General features: G+C 37.9%; 1 protein-coding gene across 1 annotated transcript; it reads right to left on the bottom strand.

The window, feature by feature from the left end:
- Positions 1–346: 346 nt before the first annotated feature.
- LOC143394554 (uncharacterized) lies at positions 347–20,964 on the bottom strand. Its single transcript, XM_076849267.2, has 5 exons — positions 20,837–20,964; positions 18,437–18,563; positions 6,959–7,069; positions 5,961–6,144; positions 347–5,057 (listed from the first exon to the last, which is right to left on the bottom strand). The coding sequence occupies exons 1-5, from the start codon at positions 20,942–20,944 to the stop codon at positions 3,530–3,532; spliced, it is 2,058 nt and encodes a 685-aa protein (XP_076705382.2). The 5' UTR covers positions 20,945–20,964; the 3' UTR covers positions 347–3,529.
- Between the last annotated feature and the right edge of the window lie 955 nt (positions 20,965–21,919).

The raw sequence follows: 21,919 nt of genomic DNA, 5'->3' as shown, positions 1-21,919 counted from the left end.
TAGGGGCACACACCTGTAATTCCAGCAACTTGGGAGCCTGAGAAAGAATTGTAAGTTCAAGGCCAGCCTGAGCAACTTAGCAAGACCCGTCTCAAAATAAAAAGGGCTGGATATGTGCCTCAGTGGTAGATTCCCCTGGGTTCAATCCCCAGTACCAAAAACAAGAACAAAAACCAAGAAAAAAAATCATATATATATTTTGATAAATCATAAAACAAACACCAATATAAATACAGACATGATTTTTTAAAGTATCATGTTGAATCTAGCAAAATGAAAAGGCTAATAGACCAATATGTGCAAATTTAATTTATTCCAGTAATACATATTGTTTTACCATCTGAAAATCAAAGAATGCATAGTTCATTCTGTTAACAGAATTAAGGATATTTTAAAGACCCTGATACATGCAGAAAAGGCACTGGATAAAATCCAATATCAATTTGGAATTTTTAAAAATATTTGACAATCCAGGAACAAAACAGAATTCACTTAATTTGATAAGTTATCTATGAAAATTTACAAGTAGCATTATATTTAATGGTGAGATGTTGAATACTCTTTCATACAGGAACAAGGAAAAGATATTCAATTTCATGACCTCTACTCATTAAATAAGACAAGAAAAATAAATAAAAGTTTTAGAAACCCGGTGAGAATTACGTGAGTGACTTAAATTTATGTCACTAGCTATAAAGCTGATGTAAGGAAAAAATATTGCAAAGGTATGTACTAATCCAAAAATTGAAAATAAAAAAATTTACAAAGCAAAACACACCATGTATCTAGAAATAATTTAAACAAAGGCATTCAAGACCTCTACAATTAAACTACAAAACACCTTCAGAAAAGTTAAAGACAACCTAGGTAAATGGATTGTTGCATTATGTTCATCAATTGAAAGATGCAATTCTGTCTTAAGATCTCAATTATTGAGAAAGGAGATGAATGAACTTCCTGGAATCCTGGAAATGTGTCCACCAGGATGTATACATCTATGTGAAATTACATCAAGCTGTACACAGCTTGCACATTAGTGTATGTATACCTTGATAAACAGTAAAAAGTGACTAAGGGAAATGGTATAGTTATGCTTTTAAGAGATAAAATATAATTTTCTGAAATATTTTTAGTTGTTAATAGACCTTCATTTTATTCATTTATTTATATGCCATGCTGAGAATCAAACACAGTGCCTCATACATGCTAGGCAAATGCTCTACCACTGAGCCACAACACCACCCCTTAAAATACAATGTTTTAAAAAGGGAGGAGGTAGCAAAACGTACCTGAAAAAACTAATAGCATTCCTCTTCTCACATAAAGGCAGTAAAATCGTCCCTGTCCGAAGGTATCAAATATAAATCCTCCTTCTCCAAAATAGGAGGACACCTATCTGAGGCTTGCCTCAATTACAGTCAGGATAACTTCATTAACCACAGCTCTACTCACTTTTGGGACCACGGTAGGCTTGTATAGACATCAATCCCATAAGCAGAGTGAAGGATGGGATGGGACTGTGAGCATGGTGACAATCCTTCTGCAAATTGGTCAACTCTAACAGGGCAGTGAAAGTGCCAGAGGAAGTGCAATGAGAAGCAAAAATGCCAAAATGGCAACACCAGAGCTTGCCAGAGAAATCCAAGTTGTGTTTGGCCAGGATACAGGAGTTAATGGAGATGACTGTGGAGGTGCAGCCCCTGAGGAGACTGAGGTCAAGTACTTAACATTCAGTTTTGAGCAAGGATGGATCACTGTGTTCAATACTAAGAAAAATGAGCTGAAAACTGGGGCCCACAAGGTCCCCCCTACTCATTGGTCTACCTATATCGTAGTCCTAATAAGCAGGCAATTGTAGCTCCTTCCCTAAAGCCTTTCAAACTTCTTGCAAAGTTATTTTAGAAAACTATCACCTAGGATTAGAAGTGATTAAGGGAAATGTAGTCCTCAGCTATATCCAAATTAATATAACACACTTTATTAACTTAAAACATTAGATGAAAATTCCAGCCATGAGGGCTGGTGTTCTGGCTCAGTAGTCGAGTGCTTACTTAGCATGTATGAGACACTGGGTTCGATTCACAACACCACATATAAATAAATAAAATAAAGATCCATCAACAACTTAAGAAATTTAAATTTAAAAAGATTCCAGTCACGAACAAACATAAAAAATAAAACACAAAACAGCAAATAGATGAGACTATACTCTTTCAAGGCCTTTTTGCTAATTAATTTCTACTAAAACTTTTTATTACACATGAAAAGATTTTGATAGTAAACACTAATATTCTCAAAAACAGTTGGTACTCTTAGTTTAAAGTGAAGGGGGGAATTATTGGGTATGCAACTTTCAGTATCCAGACAAAGGCAAAGACTAAGAGGAAGATGATGAAGAAGAAGGCAGCAAAGGCAAAGACAAAGACAAAGAAGAAGAAGGTGCCTGTTCTGTGAGTTCAAACTTAAACAATTAAAAAAATAAAAACCCACCATATTCCTGCCTGCCAAAAAAAAAAAAAAAAAAAAAAAATGCACTTGAGCCAGACTCAATGATATATGCATGCACTCCCAAACTAAGGCAAAAGTCCGGGAGTTACAGACCTGGACAACATAGCCAGACCCTGTCTCAGAGGAGAAACATACACACACGTACACACACAATCTCCCAAGAGTCCAAAAGACTTTGTAATGGAAATAACATTTACATCTCAGCTAAAAAAAACTCACCTCATACTCAAAAGTATATCATAAAAGCCTAAAAGGGAAACATATAACCTTAAATCTTCCTATTAGAAAATATTGAAAATCAATGACCCTCTAGAAGTCCACTTTAATGAGGCACTGATATTCTTTTCCAGCTCAAATTTTGAATTTTCTTATACAAGTGTTGAGAGCCACAGCCAAGTCAAGATGGCGTCTGGCACATTGCCAGGAGGAGTGGTTTGAGAAGTAACGCCAGCGAGCTATTAAGATGATGAAGATTCATTAATGACTGACTGCTGTATCTAGATGCTGTTAATTGAGTTAAGCTGTATCTAATTATTAAGATGGTAAGGATTCCTTAATGACTGATTGCTGTAACTGGATGATGTTAAATGAGATAAGCTGTCTGTATTTACTTGGGTATATATACCTCTGCTGGTCTGAACACAGTGGCTCCCGCTGTTTCCACCTTCACAAGTTGCTTGTTGCCCTGCCCCCCACCAGCTACTTTGCACAGCCCAGCCAGACTGCAGCACAAGTTATGTTCAAAATCAAAAGGCTTTACCATATAGCTTATAAACACAGGGTTTCTCTCAGTTGTCCTCAACTATTCAAAAGAATGAGTGATAATCTCCTACTTTCTCACATTTATAGTGTCTCTACAGTATGAGACTTCACAAAATGAGACTTCACAAATTGCATTAGTTCACAAAAAGCCTTGCAGAGATTCCCTTACTTCTTACATTTATATGTTGTCCCTTGTGTGAATTTTCACATGTCTTCGAAAGTAGGCTGTACAAATAAAGGCTTTGCCAGATTCCTTACATTAATATGGTTTCCCTCCAGTATGGCTTCTCACATGTATCGCAAAGGATGAGGTAGAACTGAAAGCTCTTCTACACTCCAGACATTCAAAGGGTTTTTCTCCAGTGTGCATTCTAGCATGTATAGTAAGGGATGAAGAATGTCGAAATGCCTTCCCACATTCCTTACATTCATAGGGTTTTTCCTCAGTGTGGATTCTCATATGGATACTAAGAGCTGAGAAACAAATAAAGGCTTTCCCACATTTTTTACATTCATAAGGTTTCTCTCCAGTGTGAGTTCTTCTATGTACTGTAAGATGGGAAGAACTACTGAAGGCTTTTCCACATTCCTTACATTCATATGGTTTCTCTCCAGTATGGCTTCTCACATGTATCCCAAAGGATGAGGGAGAACGGAAAGCTCTTCCACACTCCAGACATTCAAAGGGTTTTTCTCCAGTATGCATTCTTGCATGTATAGTAAGGGATGAAGAATGTCGAAATGCCTTCCCACATTCCTTACATTCATAGGGTTTTTCCTCAGTGTGGGATCTCATGTGGATACTAAGAGCTGAGAAACGAATAAAGGCTTTCCCACATTTTTTACATTCATGAGGTTTCTCTCCAGTGTGAATTCTTCTATGTACTTTAAGATAGGAAGAACTAATGAAGGCTTTCCCACATTCCTTACATTCATATGGTTTATCTCCAGTATGGTTTCTCACATGTCTCCGAAAGGATGAGGGAGAACTGAAAGCTCTTCCACACTCCAGACATTCAAAGGGTTTTTCTCCAGTGTGGATTCTTGCATGTATAGTAAGGTATGAAGAATGTCGAAATGCCTTCCCACATTCCTTACATTCATAGGGTTTTTCCTCAGTGTGAGTTCTCAAGTGGCTACTAAGACCTGAGAAACGTATAAAGGCTTTCCCACATTTTTTACATTCATAAGGTTTCTCTCCAGTGTGAGTTCTTCTATGTACTGTAAGATAGTAAGAACTAATGAAGGCTTTCCCACATTCCTTACATTTACATGGCTTATCTCCACTATGAATTCTTTTGTGTTTGGAGAGTGATGAGGAACAACTAAAGGCCTTCCCACATTCCTTACATTCATAGGGCTTATCTCCACTATGAATTCTTTTGTGTTCTGTGAGGTGGGAAGAACTACTGAAGGTTTTCCCACATTCCTTACATTCATAGTTTGCCTTTTCACTATGAATTTTCATATGTGCTCTGAACATGGAGGAACAACTGAAGGCCTTTATACATTCCTTACATTCATATGGTTTTTCTTCAGTAGGAGTTTTCATATGCTTCTTAAAACAAGAAAGAAAATGGAAGGATTTCCCACATTCCTTACACTGATAGGGTTTGTTTCCAGCATGAGATCTGTTATGTATCTTAAGTGATGAATGAAACAGGAAGGACTTTCCACACTCACAGCATTCAAAGGATTTGACTTCAGTAGTTCTCTGGAGCATAAGATTTGAAAATTGTCCACATTGATTTTCTTCATTGTATTCACAGATGTTCTCTACCACATGACTTTTAAAAATAAAAGACAGATTATTAGTAATAAAATCTGCCATTTTTAGTAATAAAATTTTTCCATGCTTTTTGCCCCATCAACTTATAAGCTAAAAGTTCTCAAGAATGCTCTTCCACAGCCAACATTATCACTGAGCTTTTGACTTATATGATTTTTCTGATAAATCTGTCAAACCAATCTATGTGTCAAACCTTCAATATCTCAGTATCATTTGTAGGAAAAACTATCTAGGCAAAATTCTTTGTGAAAGCACAATATTTTTTTATTTTGAATTTGAATCCTTTAATTTCTTTTTTTAAATTTATATTTTGTTTGCATGTATTCATTAGTTATACATGATAGAAGAATGCATTTTGATACATCATTCATAAATGGAGTATAATTTCTCATTCTTCTGGTTATACAGGATATAGTGTTACACTGGTCATGTAATCATATATGCATATGGGATAATAATGTCCAATTCATTCTACTATTATTCCCACACCCCCTCCCTTCCCCTCACTCCCCTCTGTCTAATCCAAAGTACCTCTATTCCCCGCCCATTGTGAATTAGCATCCACCTATCAGAAAAAACACTTGGCCTTTGGTTCTTTACACCAGTTTCATCCATTTACTGGCAAATGCCATGATTTCATTCTTATGAAAGCAAAATTTTTGACATAGGTTTATGTTGAAAATGTTTCTTTTTAAAAAATATTTTTTAGTTATAGATGGATGCAATATCTTTATTTCATTTATTCATTTTTATGTGATGCTGAGGATTGAACCCAGTCCTCACATGTGGGAGGCAAGCACTCTGCCTGCTACTGAGCCATAACCCCAGCCCCAAAATATGTTTCTTAAATCTCAAAACTATTTCCTGATGCACTACATTCTCTTATATTAAGGGCACTCACCTTAAACCTTTCTCATGGCTTTTTTTCCAATCATCCACACCATGGAAGTCCTGGTTTTCATGTAAAATAGAGGAGCAAGAACCATTTCTTTTGAATCTCACTATTTTCTGTTCATTGGATATTTTTTCTCCATTGTTCTCTTGAAGAACAAATAATTCCTTAGTATTAAGTAGAGACTCAAAACCTGGAACAAAAAATAAAAATAAAAATGAAAATAAAGTTACCTATGAGCAAAGGACTTTGAGCAGTGCAGCTGTTTCAGGACTTCATTATTAATAGTCACAAGGGTCAAAATTAAAACACTAAAAAATATTTCCATTAAACCATAGTATGGTAACACATGCTTCTAATCCCAGCTAAGTGGGAGGCTGAGATAGGAGGTTCACAAGTTCAAGAACAGCCTCAACAACTTAGACCCAGTCTCAAAATTAAAAAGGGTATGGGATATAGCTCAGTGGTAAACCACTCTGGGTTCCCCAGTGATGAAAAATAAAAAATAGTTCTATGAAGAATGACAGTGATGGTAATATGACCAGTAGAAATTATTGGGACCAGAGACATGAAAAATTGGGCTTCATATGATTCAAAATGCATTCTGCTATCATGTATAACAAAGTAGAAAAAATAAATAAATAAATAATTTTTAAAAAGAAATTTATGTTAAAAATTTTCTGTTAACTTGATATTTCAATATCAAGTTAACAGAAAAATTTTAGTATAGTATAGAAAATATATTAAAAATTTTCATTAATAATCTTTTAAAAATTATTAGGAGAGGAAAACAGAGGATCAAATAGACATACCAAAAACAAACTTTAAAAAAGCAAATATGGAGATCTTTGCCAAAAACAAGGAAAGTATGAGAGGACAGATAAACAGTCACAATAGTCCTCTGAGGCATCTGTGGATAATGAGTCTCCTCAGACAAAACAAACTTTTGCTTTATTTCTATTTTATTTTTTTCTCCTCCCAGGCCAGTTTCTCCCAGGGACTCTTGCCTTCCTGGTGCTGCTCCGTACAGATGCCCTGGATAAGTTCTGTCTTCACTGTCTGCAGTTTCTCCTCTTGTTCCCACTGGGAGATCAGATTGGGTGTGAGTAGTAGGTACCCTGCACATGAGGAAAGGAATATCATGAGGGAAACCAATGAAAATCACAAAAATCTTTCCATAAGATTGGGTCAAACTTTGGTCTTCTGATACTCCAAAGACAGAGAAGGATGAGTTTAACTGAAACAAAATGTCAAATTCATTGAAGAAAAAAAAAGCCAAAGGGAGGAGGAAGAGGAAAGAAAGAAAAGAAAAATAGAGAAGATAAAAGAAAAAGCTGAGATGTGGGGGGAAAGGCAGCCTCTAATGTGAAAAACTGATCTGAATCAGACATAGTGACACAAGCCTATAATCCCAGGGTGGGACTGGGAGGCTGGAGGATCATGAAGTCAAGGCCAACCTCAGCAACTTAGCAAGATCCTGTTTCAAAGCAAAGAAAAACAAAATTTTAAAGGATTGGGGATGTAGCTCCTGGTAAAGTGCCCCTAGGTGTTCAAATCCCAGCACAAAAAAGACTGAGAGTTCTGTTTCTTTTCTTTTCAGTTATATAAATACTACACCTTCACTCTTGCCTTCTGTTGTCTGTGGATTTGTCTTCAAATCTGTGAATACAAACCTGGAAAAAAAAATGGCAGCCAGCTGCTGAGGTCTGCCATTGAGAGCTACAACACACTGCTCAGTAATACTGAAGAAGAGTCAGGTTCTGCCATCTCTGACCCATAGAGCTGACCAGACAGGCATTTCCCTGCTGTGATTAGTTGTAATACTAAAATGGGCTCTCTCAGCTGCAGAGGCATGTAACTTATGCGGACCTACAGACCAGCAGAGTGGAGAATCTGGTTTCATTTCAAACTCCAGTTTCAATTACATAGCACTTACATGTTGTCAGGCAGTAAACATAATCAAGAGATGATGTAAAGTATATGAGAGCTTAGGCTGTATACCAGGGAATTTTAATTAAGAGATTTTGACCATCCACAGATGTAAGTCTCTGGGAAGATACTAGTATCAAATCCCTACAGACCAAGCAATAACTATGTAGTCAACTGACCTTTGACAAAGAATTGACAGCAATGCAATAGAGAAAAGATAGCCTTTTCCACAAATGCTGTTAGAACACTGGACATACCCACATAAAATAATGAATCTATGCCCTTCACAAACATTAATTTAAAATGGATCATAGATCTAAATGTAAAACGTAAAACTAGAAAAATTGTACAAGATAGAAGGAGAAAATCTAGATGACTTTGGATTTGGCTATGACTTTTTTGATACTATATGAAAGGTATGATCGAGAGAAAGAGATTGATACAATACACCCCATTAAAATTAAAATTCTTGCTCTGTGAAAGATAATATCTAGAGAAAGAAAAGATAAACTATGCCTAAAAGAAGACATTTACAAGAAATTTCTCTGATAAGAGACTGTTTCACAGATATTTATCTGATAAGAACAACTGACCTTCCGCCAGCAGAGTGTGACGTTCTAGGGGCCCAGCTTCACCCCCAGGTCTTGGGAGGTGTCCAATGACTGGGAACCCCCTGCCCTCCCTGAGGAGCGGTGACCAGCTGGCCATGAGTCTGGGGCTTCATAGGGCAGTGGAACAGGCCCCCTGTCACCTGGCCCCAGCAATATCCACAGCTCAGACCACCCACCTCAGGCTGTGGCAACAGACGGCGGTAGACTCACCTCCGCACAGATCGGAATTTGTGTAGCCAAAAACCTAGATGGCGGCAGGGGGGCCCGGGGAGCGGGAAGGGACTGACATGGGTCTCACAGAAGGTGAGCTGGGCTCCGGAACCTACAGCATGGGCGGGTCCAGCCCAGCCAAGCACCTGGGACAGGTGAACTCCAGGACTCACCTGGGGAGGGGCCAGAGAGGACAAGAGAACCTGGGGCCTTTCAGCCCAATGACGCGGGGGCAGGGGAGGGACACGGGGCTTTGGGCCAGGCAGGCGGCTCTGGTGGGCACAGTGCTCGGCCACAGGTGCTTTGCCCTTTGTCCCTGCAGGCCCCGTGGGGGTGAGCGGGCTAGGCCGCCCTCGTGTGTTCCTACCCTGTCAGCAGTGGGCCTCCGCCTGAGCCCCCGGGGCCTCCACTGGAGATGCGTTTCCATTAGTTCTTTACACAAAGAATGCTTTAAAAAAATATATTTATTTCTTAGTTGCACACAATACCTTTTTTTGTTTATTTATTTTTAATGTGGTTCTGGGGATCGAATCAGGGCCTCACACATGTGAAGCGAGCGCTCTACCACTAAGCAACAACCCCAGCCCAGAATGATTTTTTTTAACATATTTTTATTAGTGTATTATCACATACATAATATTGCAATTCATTTTGACACAACCATACATTCATGGAATTAATGTACTCCATTTCAATTCCCAGTACTTCTCCTTTCCTTTCCCTCCCACCTTCCCCTGTCCCCTCCCTGTCCCCTTCCTCTCCTCTGCTGGTCTTCCTTCTATTTACCTATTGTTTTAATTCCTGCTTTATAGATACACACAATAGTGAAAGTCACTGTGGTATATTCCTATATGTGCACAGCACGATTTGGCCAGGTGCACTTTGCAGTCCCCTCTTTACCTCTTCCTCCTTCCTTCCCATCTGCCCCCTACCTATCCTACCCTTTTGATTTTCATGGGCTCCCTCTGCCTGTTTCCCTCTTATTTTGCTCAAGCTTCCACACACAAGAGAAAACATTGGACCCTTGGCTTTCTGAATATGGCTTATTTCACTTAACATGATATTTTCCATTGCCATCCATTTACCAGCAAATGCCATGATATCATTCTTCTTTATGGCAGAATAAAAACCCATGTGTCAAATGCTGCTGCCTCTGATTCTACTGCTGCCAGCCTGGGGTCGTCTGGAGGTCTTCTTTCTGGGCTGCTACAGAAGCCACTGCTGTGCCTGGAGGTCTCTTTTCTGGAAACTGCCTGGTTACCCCTGATTCGATTCTGATGCTACCTCCATGGTTGCTGCCACTGAACCGGAAGTCTCCTGTTACTGAACCGCCACCTACACCACTACCGCCATTGCTGCTGCCTCTGATTTCCCTAATGCTAGACTGAGATCACCTGGAGGTGTTCTTTCTGTGTGCTGCTGCTACGGAAAAAACTGTGGATACAACTGAAGCCCACATTGCTGCTGACCCCTGGAGATCAACTGGTGACGCTGCCCCCACAGCTGCAGTTGTAACTGCCAAGGTAGCCGCCACTACTGCTGCTACCATGGCCTACAGGACTGCTGCAGGGGAGATTCCAGGTGGCTGCACCCATTTGGGGATACCAGCAAGGGCCTGGGACCTGGGTGCCAGCAGGTTTACCATTACAAGGCCCTCTGTCTGGGGACTCCAATCAGAACCTGCAGGTCCAGTGTTGGGGTACTGTGGGTTTGGAGGACCCTGGGGTCTTCCTGCTGAGAGTGCTAGTGACCTGGGTATTGCTGCTGCATCGCTTGCTGTTGCTCGTTTGCATGAGTGTATTCCTCGAGGTCTCTCTGCAAGTAGGAGCAGCATTGAGATCTTGGAACTACAAATGGCAGAGCCTGAGGTATTTGAAACCCAGGTTTGTAGGCTAGAGACTAGATTTGCAAGGGCTGATCTGGGTTTGGTGATCTCAAGAGACGTCAGAGTCAGAGCTGAGAAACTGTTGAAAACTGAAAGAGACAGTTCGACTTTCCAGCAAGATTTATTTTATTTTTTGATTCACTAATCTCTCTACCATATTTGGAACAGGATGATTTTTATGCTATTTTCTTTCCAACTTTTCTCCAATCAACAGCCAATCTCTGTCGGCTCCTCTTCCACTCTTCCTGTGAATTTTTACTTCTAGCTTCTCTCTTCCTCCCTCACAAATATTACATACTACACTACTCTGTTCTCTCATCCACCCTTTGAAATTGTAAACCATTTTAACAAAATTTCTGTTTATACTATAGATAGTTATTAAATTCATCATATTGGTTTAATGCGAGAAAGCACTAGTTGCCTTAGTGGGACCTATTAGGTTTAAGGCTACATATTATATGCTGAATAATATTGATATTGGTCTCACGATTAAACGTGAGGCTCTGGAAACCTTCAGATACCTAGACATTATAAGTCTACAGGGTAGATTTTATGCTGCCTTAGATCCATACTTCTAGATGGGAAAACACACTAGCAACGTGAAAAAAAACAAGGAAATAAAGAGCCCCAAACAAACCAAGATGCTTCAACAACAGAAGCCGCTGATAACACAGTAGAAAAAAATGTCCAAGAAGGAGTTTAGATTGCATATAGTTAAACTGATATGTGAAATAAAGGGCAGTATGAGGAGTGAAATCAAAGAACATACAGGAAGTGAAGGATTATTTCAATAAAGAGTTAGAGATCGGGCTGGGGATGTGGCTCAAGTGGTAGCGCGCTTGCCTGGCATGCGTGCAGCCTGGGTTCGATTCTCAGCACCACATACAAACAAGGATGTTGTGTCTGCCGATAACTAAAAAAAAATAAATATTTTTTTTAAAAAAAAAAGAGTCGGAGATCATTAAAAAAAAAAAAAAAACAAGCAGAAATCCTAAAAATTAAGGAATCAGTAAACCAAGTTATAAATTCAATAAAAAGCATCACCAACAGAGTAGATCACTTGGAAGACAGAACCTCAGACAATAAAGAAAAAATCTTAAAAGTAGAGTTCCCCATGAAGAGAGATGGTAAGACCAGATTTAAGAGTTATTGGAATAGATGAAGGAGCAGAGATACAAACCAAAGGAATGCATAATTTTTAAATGACATAATAGTAAACAATTGCCCAATCTAAAGAATGGAACAGAAAAATCAAATACAAGAGGCTTGTAGGACCCCCAAATGTACAAAATTACAGCAGACCCACACCAAGACACATTATGCTAGAATGACTAACACAGAGAATAAAGATAAAATCTTAAAGGCATGAGAGAAAAAAATCAAATTACATATAGAGGGAAACCAATTCAGATCTCAACTGATTTTTTCAGCCTAGAACCTCAAAGCTAGGAGGTCCTGGAATAATATATTTCAAGCTCTGAAAGAAAATGGATCCCAACCAATAATTTTATATCCAACAAAATTAAGTTTCAGATTTGAAGATGAAATTAACACATTCCATAATGAACAAAAATTAAAAGAATTCACAATTAGAAAGTCTATATTACAGCGCATTCTCAACAAAATATTCCATGAGGATGAAGTGGGGGGGGGGGGGAGTGAAAACCAGCAAAGGGAGGATCTACACTAAAACAACACTCAACCAAATGAGAATCTAAGACAAATCAAAAACCAGAAAAAAATCAAAATGATAGGGAATACAAAATCAGATCACAATAATAACCTCAAATGTTAATGGCCTAAACTCATATATCAAAAGACATAGACTGGTGATTTTATTAAAAAGCAAGACCCAGCAATATGCTGTCTTCAGACACTCACCTCATGAGCAAAGACATTCACAGGCTAAAGGTGAAAGGACGGGGAAAACCTTATCACTCAAATGGATTCTATAAACAAGCAGAGGTTTCCATTCTCATCTCAGATAAGTAGACTTCAAACCAAAGTTAATCAGAAGAGATTATATATACTTCCCTTAAGAGGACATTTCATACCTCTTAAGGAAAGTATATATAAGAAGGATATAACAATTATAAATATTCATGCCCCAAACAATGGAGCATCTATGTACATCAAACAAATGCTTCTCAATTTCAAGAGTCAAATAGACCAAAATACAGTAATACTGGGTGACCTTAACATACCTCTCTCACTATGGGACAGATCTTCCAAAACAAAAACTAAATAAGGAAACTATAGAACTAAATAATACAATCAATAATTTAGACTTAACAGACATATATAGAATATTTCATCCATCAACGAGTTAATATACTTTCTTCTCAGCAGCACATGGCTCCTTCTCTAAAACAGACTATAGCTTATGCCACAAAGCAAATCTTAGTAAATACAAAAAAATAAAGATACAAAAAAAGATATAATATCTTGTATTCTGAGACCACATGGAATGAAATTAGAAATCAACAATAAAATAAAAATAGAAGTAACAAATGGAGACTAAATAATATACAATTGAATGATGATGTATAGTAGAAGAAATCAAGAATAAAATAAAAAAATTCTTACAGGTAAAGGAGAACACTGATAATCATATCAAAATCTCTGTAACACTATGAAGTCAGTACTCAGAGGAAAGTTTATTGCATCAATCGAATTCATTAAAAGAATGAAAAGTCAACAAATAAATCACCTAACACTACATCTCAAAGCCCTAGGAAAAAGAAAACAAATCAACACCAAAAGCAATAGAAGACAGGAAATAATTAAAATCAGAGCAGAAATTAATGAAATTGAAACAATTGGAAAAACTGACAAAAACATAAAGTTGGTTCTTTGAAAAAATAAATAAAATAGATAAACCCTGGCCATGCTAACAAAGCGAAAACTCCAAATTACTAAAATACAAGATGAAGAAGGAAATATCACAATGGACACATCTGAAATACAGAAGATAATTAGAAACTATTTTGAAAATTTATACACTGATAAAATAGAAGATATTAAAGATATCAACAAACTTCTAACGATATGTGACCTACCCAAACTGAATGATGAGGTTATACATGTTTTAAATAGATCCATTTTCAAGTAATAAAATAGAAAACACCATCAAAAGCCTACTAACCAAAAAAAGCCCAGATCAGATGGACTCTCAGCTGAGTTCTACAAGACTTTCAAAGAAGGATAAATACTAATACTCTTCAAAGTATTCCATGAAATAGATAAGGAGGGAACCCTTCCAAACTCATTCTATGGAGCCAATATCAACCTGATACCAAAACCAGACAAAGACACATCAAGAAAAGAAAACTTCAGACCAATATCCCTGATGAACATAGATGCAAAAGTTCTCAATAAAATTCTGGCAAATCACATGCAAAAATATATTCAAAAGATAGTGCACCAATATCAAGTGGGATTCATCCAAGAGATGCAAGGTTTGTTCCATATACAGAAATCAATAAATGTAATTCATTATATTAATATACTTAAAAACAAGAATCATATGATCATCAATAGATGCAGACAAAGCATTTGACAAAATACAGCACACTTTCATGCTCAAAACACTAGAAAAACTAAAGATAGTAAGAACATATGTCAACATTGTAAAAGCTATATATGCTAAACCCAGCATCATTCTAAATGGAGAAAATTTGAAAGCATTCCCACTAAAAACTGGAGCAAGACAAGGATGTCCTCTTTCAACACTTCTATTCAACATCATCCTTGAAACTCTGGCCAGAGAAATTAGATAAAAGAAAGAAATTAAAGAAATACAAATAGATAAAGAAGAACTATCACTATTTGTTGATGACATGATTCTATATCTAGAAGATCAAAGAAATTTACTAGAAAAATTCTAGAATAAGTGAATTCAGCAAAGCAGCAGGATATAAAATCAACACCCATAAGTCACACACATTCCTATATATCATCAATTAATCCACTGAAAGAGAAATTAGGAAAACTAACCTATTCACAATAGCCCCCCCCCCAAAAAAAAAAAAAAAACTGGGAATCAATCTAACAAAAGACCTCTACCATGAAAACCATAGAACACTAAAGAAAGAAACTGAAGAAAATTTCAGCAGATGAAAAATATCTCCCATGTTCCTAGACAGGCAGAATTAATATTGTCAAAATGGCCTTACTACCAGAAGCATTATTCAGATTCAATGCAATTCCTATTAAAATCCCAATGACATTCTTCATAGAAATAGAAAAAGCAATCATGAAATTTATTTGGAAAAATAAGAGACCCAGAATAGCTAAAGCAATCATTAGCAAGAAAAGTGAAGCAGGTGGCATCACAATACCAGATCTTAAACTATACTACACAGCTACAGTAACAAAAAACAGCAGGGTATTGGCACCAAAATAGACTTGTATCAACCAATGACACAGAATAGAGGACACAGAGACAAACCCACATAAATACAGTTATCTCCTACTAGACAAGAATGCCAAAAACAATCACTGGAGAAAAGATAGCCTATTCAACAATTGGTACGGCAAACACTGGAAATCCATATGTAGCAAAATGAAATTAAACCTTTATCTCTCACCCTGCAAAAAAAGTCAACTCAAAGTAGATAAAAAAACTTAGGCACTAGAACGGAGACCCTAAGCCTAATAGAAGAAAAAATTGGCCCAAATATTCACCAAATTGGATTAGGATCTAACTTCCTTAACAAGACTCCTAAAATGCAAGAAGCAAAGTCAAAATAATCAACAAAATGGGATGGATTCAAATTTAAAAGCTTCTACTCTCAAAGGAAACAATTAATAACATGAAGAGAGAGCCTACAGATTGGGAGAAAATCTTTACCACATGCAACTCCAATAAAGCATTAATCTCTACAATATATAAAGAACTCAAAAAACTTGACACCAAAAAAACAAATAACCCAATCAATAAATGGGCTAAGGAATTGAATAGACACTTCACAGAAGAAGAAATACAATCAATCAACAATTTGCATTTCTTCTTTTTTATTAACAAATAATCTTTTTTTGATATATTTATATTATTTATTTATTTTTATGTGGTGTTGAGGATCCAAACCAGGGCCTCGCACATGCTAGGCGAGCTCTCTACCGCTGAACCACAATCCCAGCCCACATTTCTTCTTTTGAAAAATCTGTTTAGTCCCTTTTGCCCATTTCTTGACTGGGTTATTTGGTTTTTATTTGCTTTGGGTTTTTTGTTTGTTTCTTTTGTTCTGCTGTTGAATTTTTTTGTTCCTTGTATATTTAGGATGTTAATCCCCTGTCAGAGGAGTAGGTGGAAAAGATTTTCTCTCATCCTGAAGGCTGTCTCTTCGCACTTAATCATTTCTTTTCCTGTGTTATACAAAGAAATCTTAAAGATCAATAATAAGAGAACAAAAAAATACCATAAAAATATAGCCAAAGGGGCTGGGGATGTGGCTCAAGCAGTAGCGCGCTTGCCTGGCATGCGTGCGGCCCGGGTTTAATCCTCAGCACCACATACAAACAAAGATGTTGTGTCCACCAAAAACTAAAAAATAAATAAATAAATATTTAAAAAAAAAAATAGCCAAAGACCTAAACAAACATTTAAACATACAGACAAATGGCAAGTAAAAAAGTAAAAGTACGCTCCACATCCTAAAATCACCCAGGAAAAACAAAACAGTGACACACCTGTACACACCTTTTTGAACAGCCAAAATCCAGAAAATTGACAATGCCGAATATTGACAAAAGAGTAGAGAAACTGGAACTCTCATTCATTCCTGATGGGAATGCAAAATGGTATAGCTACTTACAAAGACAATCTGGTAGTTTCTTATAAAATTAAAAAAAAGCTTACCATGGGGCTGGGGCTAGCGCTCGCCTAGCACATGTGTGGCGCTGGGTTCAATTCTCAGCACCACATAAAAATAAATAAATAAAGATATTGTGTCCATCTAAAAAATAAATATTAAAAAAAAAAACTCTTCTTACCATATGATCCAGCAATTAAATTGTGTCCCTTGGCATTCATCCAAAGAGTCAAAACTGCACACAAAAGGCTACGCATGTTTATGAGAGCATAATTCATACTTGTCAAAACCTGAAAGCATCCAAGATGCCCTTTAGTAAACGGGATGATAAATAAACTGTGGCACATCTTTACTACTAATGTTATTCAACAGTAAAAGAAAAATCATAAAAAGATATGAACGAAACTTAAACGCACATTACCGAGTGAAATAGGCCAATCTGAACAAGCTACATACGATATACATTCCAACTTTATGACACTCCACAAAAGATAAAAAATATACAGATGATATAAAGACCAGTGGCTGCCAAAGGGTTAAGAGAGAGTAAGGGATTAAAAAGTGAGAGCACAGAAAATTTTTTAGGGGAATAAAACTACTCTATATATTACTATGATGGTACATGTCATTGTACATTTGCCCAAAGCCATGCAATGTACAACACCACAAATGAACCTTAATATAGGCTATGGACTCTAGTTAATGATGAAGATGTGTCAATGTACTTTCATCATTTGTAAATTAAACATGGACCATTCTAGTGGAAGATGTTCATAGTGAAAGGGGCTGTCTCTGTTGTGAGGACAGCAGTTGTTAGAAATCTCTCTACCTTCCAGTTAATTTTGCTTTGAAACTGAAATTGCTCTAAAAATTAAAGCCTGTTACTCTGGGGCATGGTGGTGCACACCTATAACTCCAGCTATTCAGGAGGCTGAGGCAGGAAGATCCCAAATTTGAAGCCAACTTGGGCAACTTAGCAAGTCCTTTTCACAAAATAAAAAAGAGCTGGGGATTTCGCTCAGTGGTAGAGAGCCCTGGGTTAACTTCTCAGCACATAAACACACACATACAAACATATATATGTGCAGACGTACAAATGTACATACACACATACATTTTTTTAAAGACTATTTTGAAAATGTTCACCCATATTCAGAATGTTGCCTTATATGGAAACAAGGTCTTTGTCAATATAGTAAAGTTAAGATGAGGTCATTCTGGATTAAGATGGACCCTAAATTCAATGACTGATATCCCTATATGGACAGACATTAGAAACAGGTACACAGGGAAGGTAATGGTGGAGGCAGAGACTGGAGTGATACATCTATAAACAAAAAGGACTGCCAGCAACCACCAGAAGCTAGAAAGAGACAGGGAGGGACTTTTCCTTAGAGCCTTTAGAAAGAATATAGCTTTGCTGACACCTGGTTTCACACTCCCAGATGCCAGAAACATAAAAGAATAAAAATTTCTATACTTTTTACCCACCAGTTTTATGGTACTTTTTCATAGAGAGCCTAAGAAATCAATATAATCTACCCCATAGACTCATCTCTAAATCATCCAAAAAGCACAAATTCTCTAATAGGTACTTTCTAATACCCTCTTACTAAGACGCCCCTCGACTCCCCATGGGTATGTTCTCCCATGACTGCAAAATAAACCCCGCTTGTTTAACTTACAGGTGTGCCCTGGTGGTCTCTGGGTAAAGGGCATTCACAGCAGTAGACGCTTCAAAGGTCTCAAATCACAAACTCTCCCTGTGCCTCAGAGAAGCCCCTCAATGCCCACATATTCAATACTTAATAAGCCTCAAGGCTTTCAACCACAAAAAGAAAAAGAAAAAACAAGTTTAATATGCCCGTGTTCATTTTCATGAAGAAACCTCCAGATCGTAAGCACCCTGTGGTCAGTGACCATGTTTGTCTTATTTACTAAGTACTCCCACTCCTCAGCACAAATCCTGGAACAAGGTCAACTAGTAGGTAAAATTGTTTTCTAAACCACTACATGAACCAACATTGCCAATCTTACCTAGTGAGACCAGGTTCTGGAAGGTTTCCAGCATCACATCTCTGTAGAGGCTCCTCTGAGCAAGATCCAGCAAAGCCCACTCCTGCTGGGTAAAGTCCACAGCCACATCCTCAAAGGTCACCGAGTCCTAAAAGATGCCACAAATTCTGTTCAGAAAGGTACAATTCCTCCAGTGTGGGTGAGATGGTGGGTGAGGCTGACAGTACTGGGGACCTGAGAATCAATTCAGGAGAGGTTCAGAAGATTCTGTGGTCTCCCCAAGTCTATGTCAGGACTCCATCAGCAGATCTCTTTCCCTTTCTACTTACACATACTTAGTGACTGAACAAATCCTGTCTAAAAGCCAAAATACTTCTAAAATACTACATTAGTCTCTTTGCAGTTGATGGTAATGAAATAAGAAAAGAAAAAAAAATCAAAGTTATTTTCCTTCAAACCTGCACAGAACACTGGATATTAGGTAAATGGGTAATTTTCCACACACATCAAGCAGTTCACCAACAGACACTAGCTAGTGCTGTGAAAGAGCTCATCAAACTATTAAAATGTACTTATTAAAGCAAAAAGAAGGAATTGGGAAGGGGTATATATTCCCCAAAGATAAACTTAAAAGAACCCTTTTTACTCTAAACTTTTTAAATTTGGATTCATTAGAGCTTGGTGCTGATAATGCCAAGGTCGCGGGTTCGTTCCCTGTACAGGCCACCAAATGCCGCAGTCTGGCTGGGCACAATTCAGGAGCCACTTCTCAAAAGAAACTAACTTTATTTTTAGAACTACACACACCAAACAAAACAGCTCCTCAGAAAAAATCCTCAGAGCCCAACTGCCACCACCGGCTTCCCACAAGCTTCTCCACCGCCCCCACTCCTCCTGCTCTTGAGGCCGATTGGCTGGGTTGCGTGGGCGGAGCCAAAAAAAGTCCCCCAATGAGCAGCTCCATAGTCTAAAAGGGCGGGGAAACAGCCCAATGAGCATCACCGCAGAGGAGCCAATCAGCTAGATGTTGCTGGGGCCGCTGTGAGCCAATCATCAGCAGGCAGTCTAAAAGGCGGGGGAAACAGCTCAATGAACATCTCCAATGAGCATCACCGCAGAGGAGCCAATCAGCTAGATGTTGCTGGGGCCGCAGTGAGCCAATCATAAGCTGGCAGTCTGAAAGTCTGCTGGGGCCCCTTCGGCTGTGGCAATCAACAAGCTAGGTTTCCTGTTATTCAATAACATTCTTACACTATCTACATGGACAGCTTTATCCCACAGGTTGAGGGCTCAGTCCCACAAAACTTCCCTATACTTCAAACAACACAACAACTAGTACATTGTCATTTATACTTCTGACCAAATGGCTACATCTCAGGGTCCCCACTGTACCCTCCTTGAGTTGGCTAATATGCTGGGATGGCTTACAGAATCTAAACAAACACTTCCTTGGGCTTATGGTTTCCTATAAATACAGAGAACTATCCAGATAAAGAAATATATATGGCATAGCAGGGTAGGAAAAGCTGCAGAACTTCCATGCTTATTGGCGTGCCTCGTACCAGGAACTTCTACATATTCAGCTATACAGAAGCTCCCTAAATTCATTCTTCTTGGGTTCTCACAGAGGCTTTACTAGAAAGCATGGCTGATTTAAAATAGCAATTTAAATAATCAATTTAACTTTCAGTACCTCTCAACTTCAAGGTTAGTGGAAAGGGCTGAAGAGTCAAGCATACTTTAGTTCTTCTGGACCAGCAGAAATCCTGAGGCTATCTGTCCTGGTCACCAGTCATCATACAAAGCTACTCTTATCACTCCAGACATTTGAAGGGTTTTAGGAACTCTATGCCAGGATATGGGACCAAGACCACATATTGGACAATATCATATTATTCCTTATTCAGAAATTCTTCCTTATTCAAGAATAACTTCACCTGCTACTTTATTCCTATTAAGGCATTGAGCACAACATCAAACTCAGGTTTAAATCCTGATGAGGTTTTAATGAATGAAAACACAAAGAGTGAATGGGAACTTTTCCTTTTTCCCCCCTCACAATCCTGAGAGGCCCAAGAGCCTGCACATCTTTCAACTCAGGCCCACAGCCGGCTTGGTTTCATAGTATTGTGGTCTGGGCTCACCAAACTATAGCACATGCACTTACTCTAGCCTATCACCTACTTATGTAAGTAAAGTTTTATTGCAATACAATAAAACATTTGTTTATGTTCCTATATGAATATTTTTTGTATTAAAATGACAATTTCCTTGTAATAGAAATTCTATGACCTTCAAAACCTAAAATACTTACCATGTGATCCAAAAAAAGAAGCAGATTGCTAACCTGTGCTCTAAAATAGCAGCAGGATATCAAATGAAATAGAAATATTCTTTTAGAGCATTAAACCTTTTACTTACCTGCATCATACTTTTCTGTAACCCAACACTTATTCTTTCTTCCTCCATGTCACCTTCATAAAGAAAAGTAAGACACTGAGAAGTTATAGGTAAGACAGAAGCTGACATGGGAATCCAACCTTCCAGAGAATTCCCATACTCATGAGCCTGGATATTGTAGCACATCAATTACCAGTGACAACTCAAAACACATACCATGACTCCCAAGTAAATACAAACTGAATTTGTGTGAAACTGGAACAATCCTTTCTTCCCTAGAGATACAAAAAACACTCTTGCCCTTGTCAATGATACAAAAAAGGTTAATAGTAACATTTTATTAGTAAATTAACTCAAGTCTTAAGAACATCTGGCTGTCCATTTCCCCATAACAAAAAGCATAAAATGTATCAAGTGGTGCCTTCAACCCTAAGAATATATATTCCCTGATTCATATCTAAGAAACCACTAATTTATTTAAACACTAGGCTTCTTGGGGCACCTTGACCAATATTTTTACTTCTTTACCATTTTACAGGGTAATAGGCATTACTACAAACCCCTGAACACTGCTGTCATCCCAACCCCACCCAATAGGCTCCACAAAACCTAATTTCTGAGAAAGAGAATCAACCTATTTGTTATGGTTTGAATCTGGGATGTCTTTCAAAGCCTCGTGTGTTGAAGGCTTGGTCTCCAGTGCTGCAGTGTTCAGAGTTTGGGCTTAGGGGAAGCGACTGTATTATAAGGGATCTGACTTCATCAGTGGATTAATCCATTTTATGGATTAAGAGTTTGAATGGACTACTGGGAGGTAACAGGAACTACAAGAGGTAGAATCTAAAAGAGATGAGAAAGAGGAAAAGGAAGAATAGTGGAGGTGGTGGAGGTGGTGGAGGTGGTGGGTTGTGATGGTAGTGGTAGAAGAGGGGGAGGAGAAAGAAGAAAATTTCATTGTATCCAGTCATTAAAAGAATCATATTTAAGACATGCACAAGGAAACAGAAGTTGCAAATTGTTTTACAGAAAGTTTCACAAAATAAGTAGGAAATTCATAATTCCAGTGTAGAGAGGGAAGATAATTCTCTACTTCTAACACCAGAA

Source organism: Callospermophilus lateralis, chromosome 1 (genome assembly GCF_048772815.1).
Source record: "Callospermophilus lateralis isolate mCalLat2 chromosome 1, mCalLat2.hap1, whole genome shotgun sequence".
Taxonomy (NCBI): Eukaryota; Metazoa; Chordata; class Mammalia; order Rodentia; family Sciuridae; genus Callospermophilus; species Callospermophilus lateralis.
This window is presented reverse-complemented; position numbering and strand designations above follow the sequence as displayed.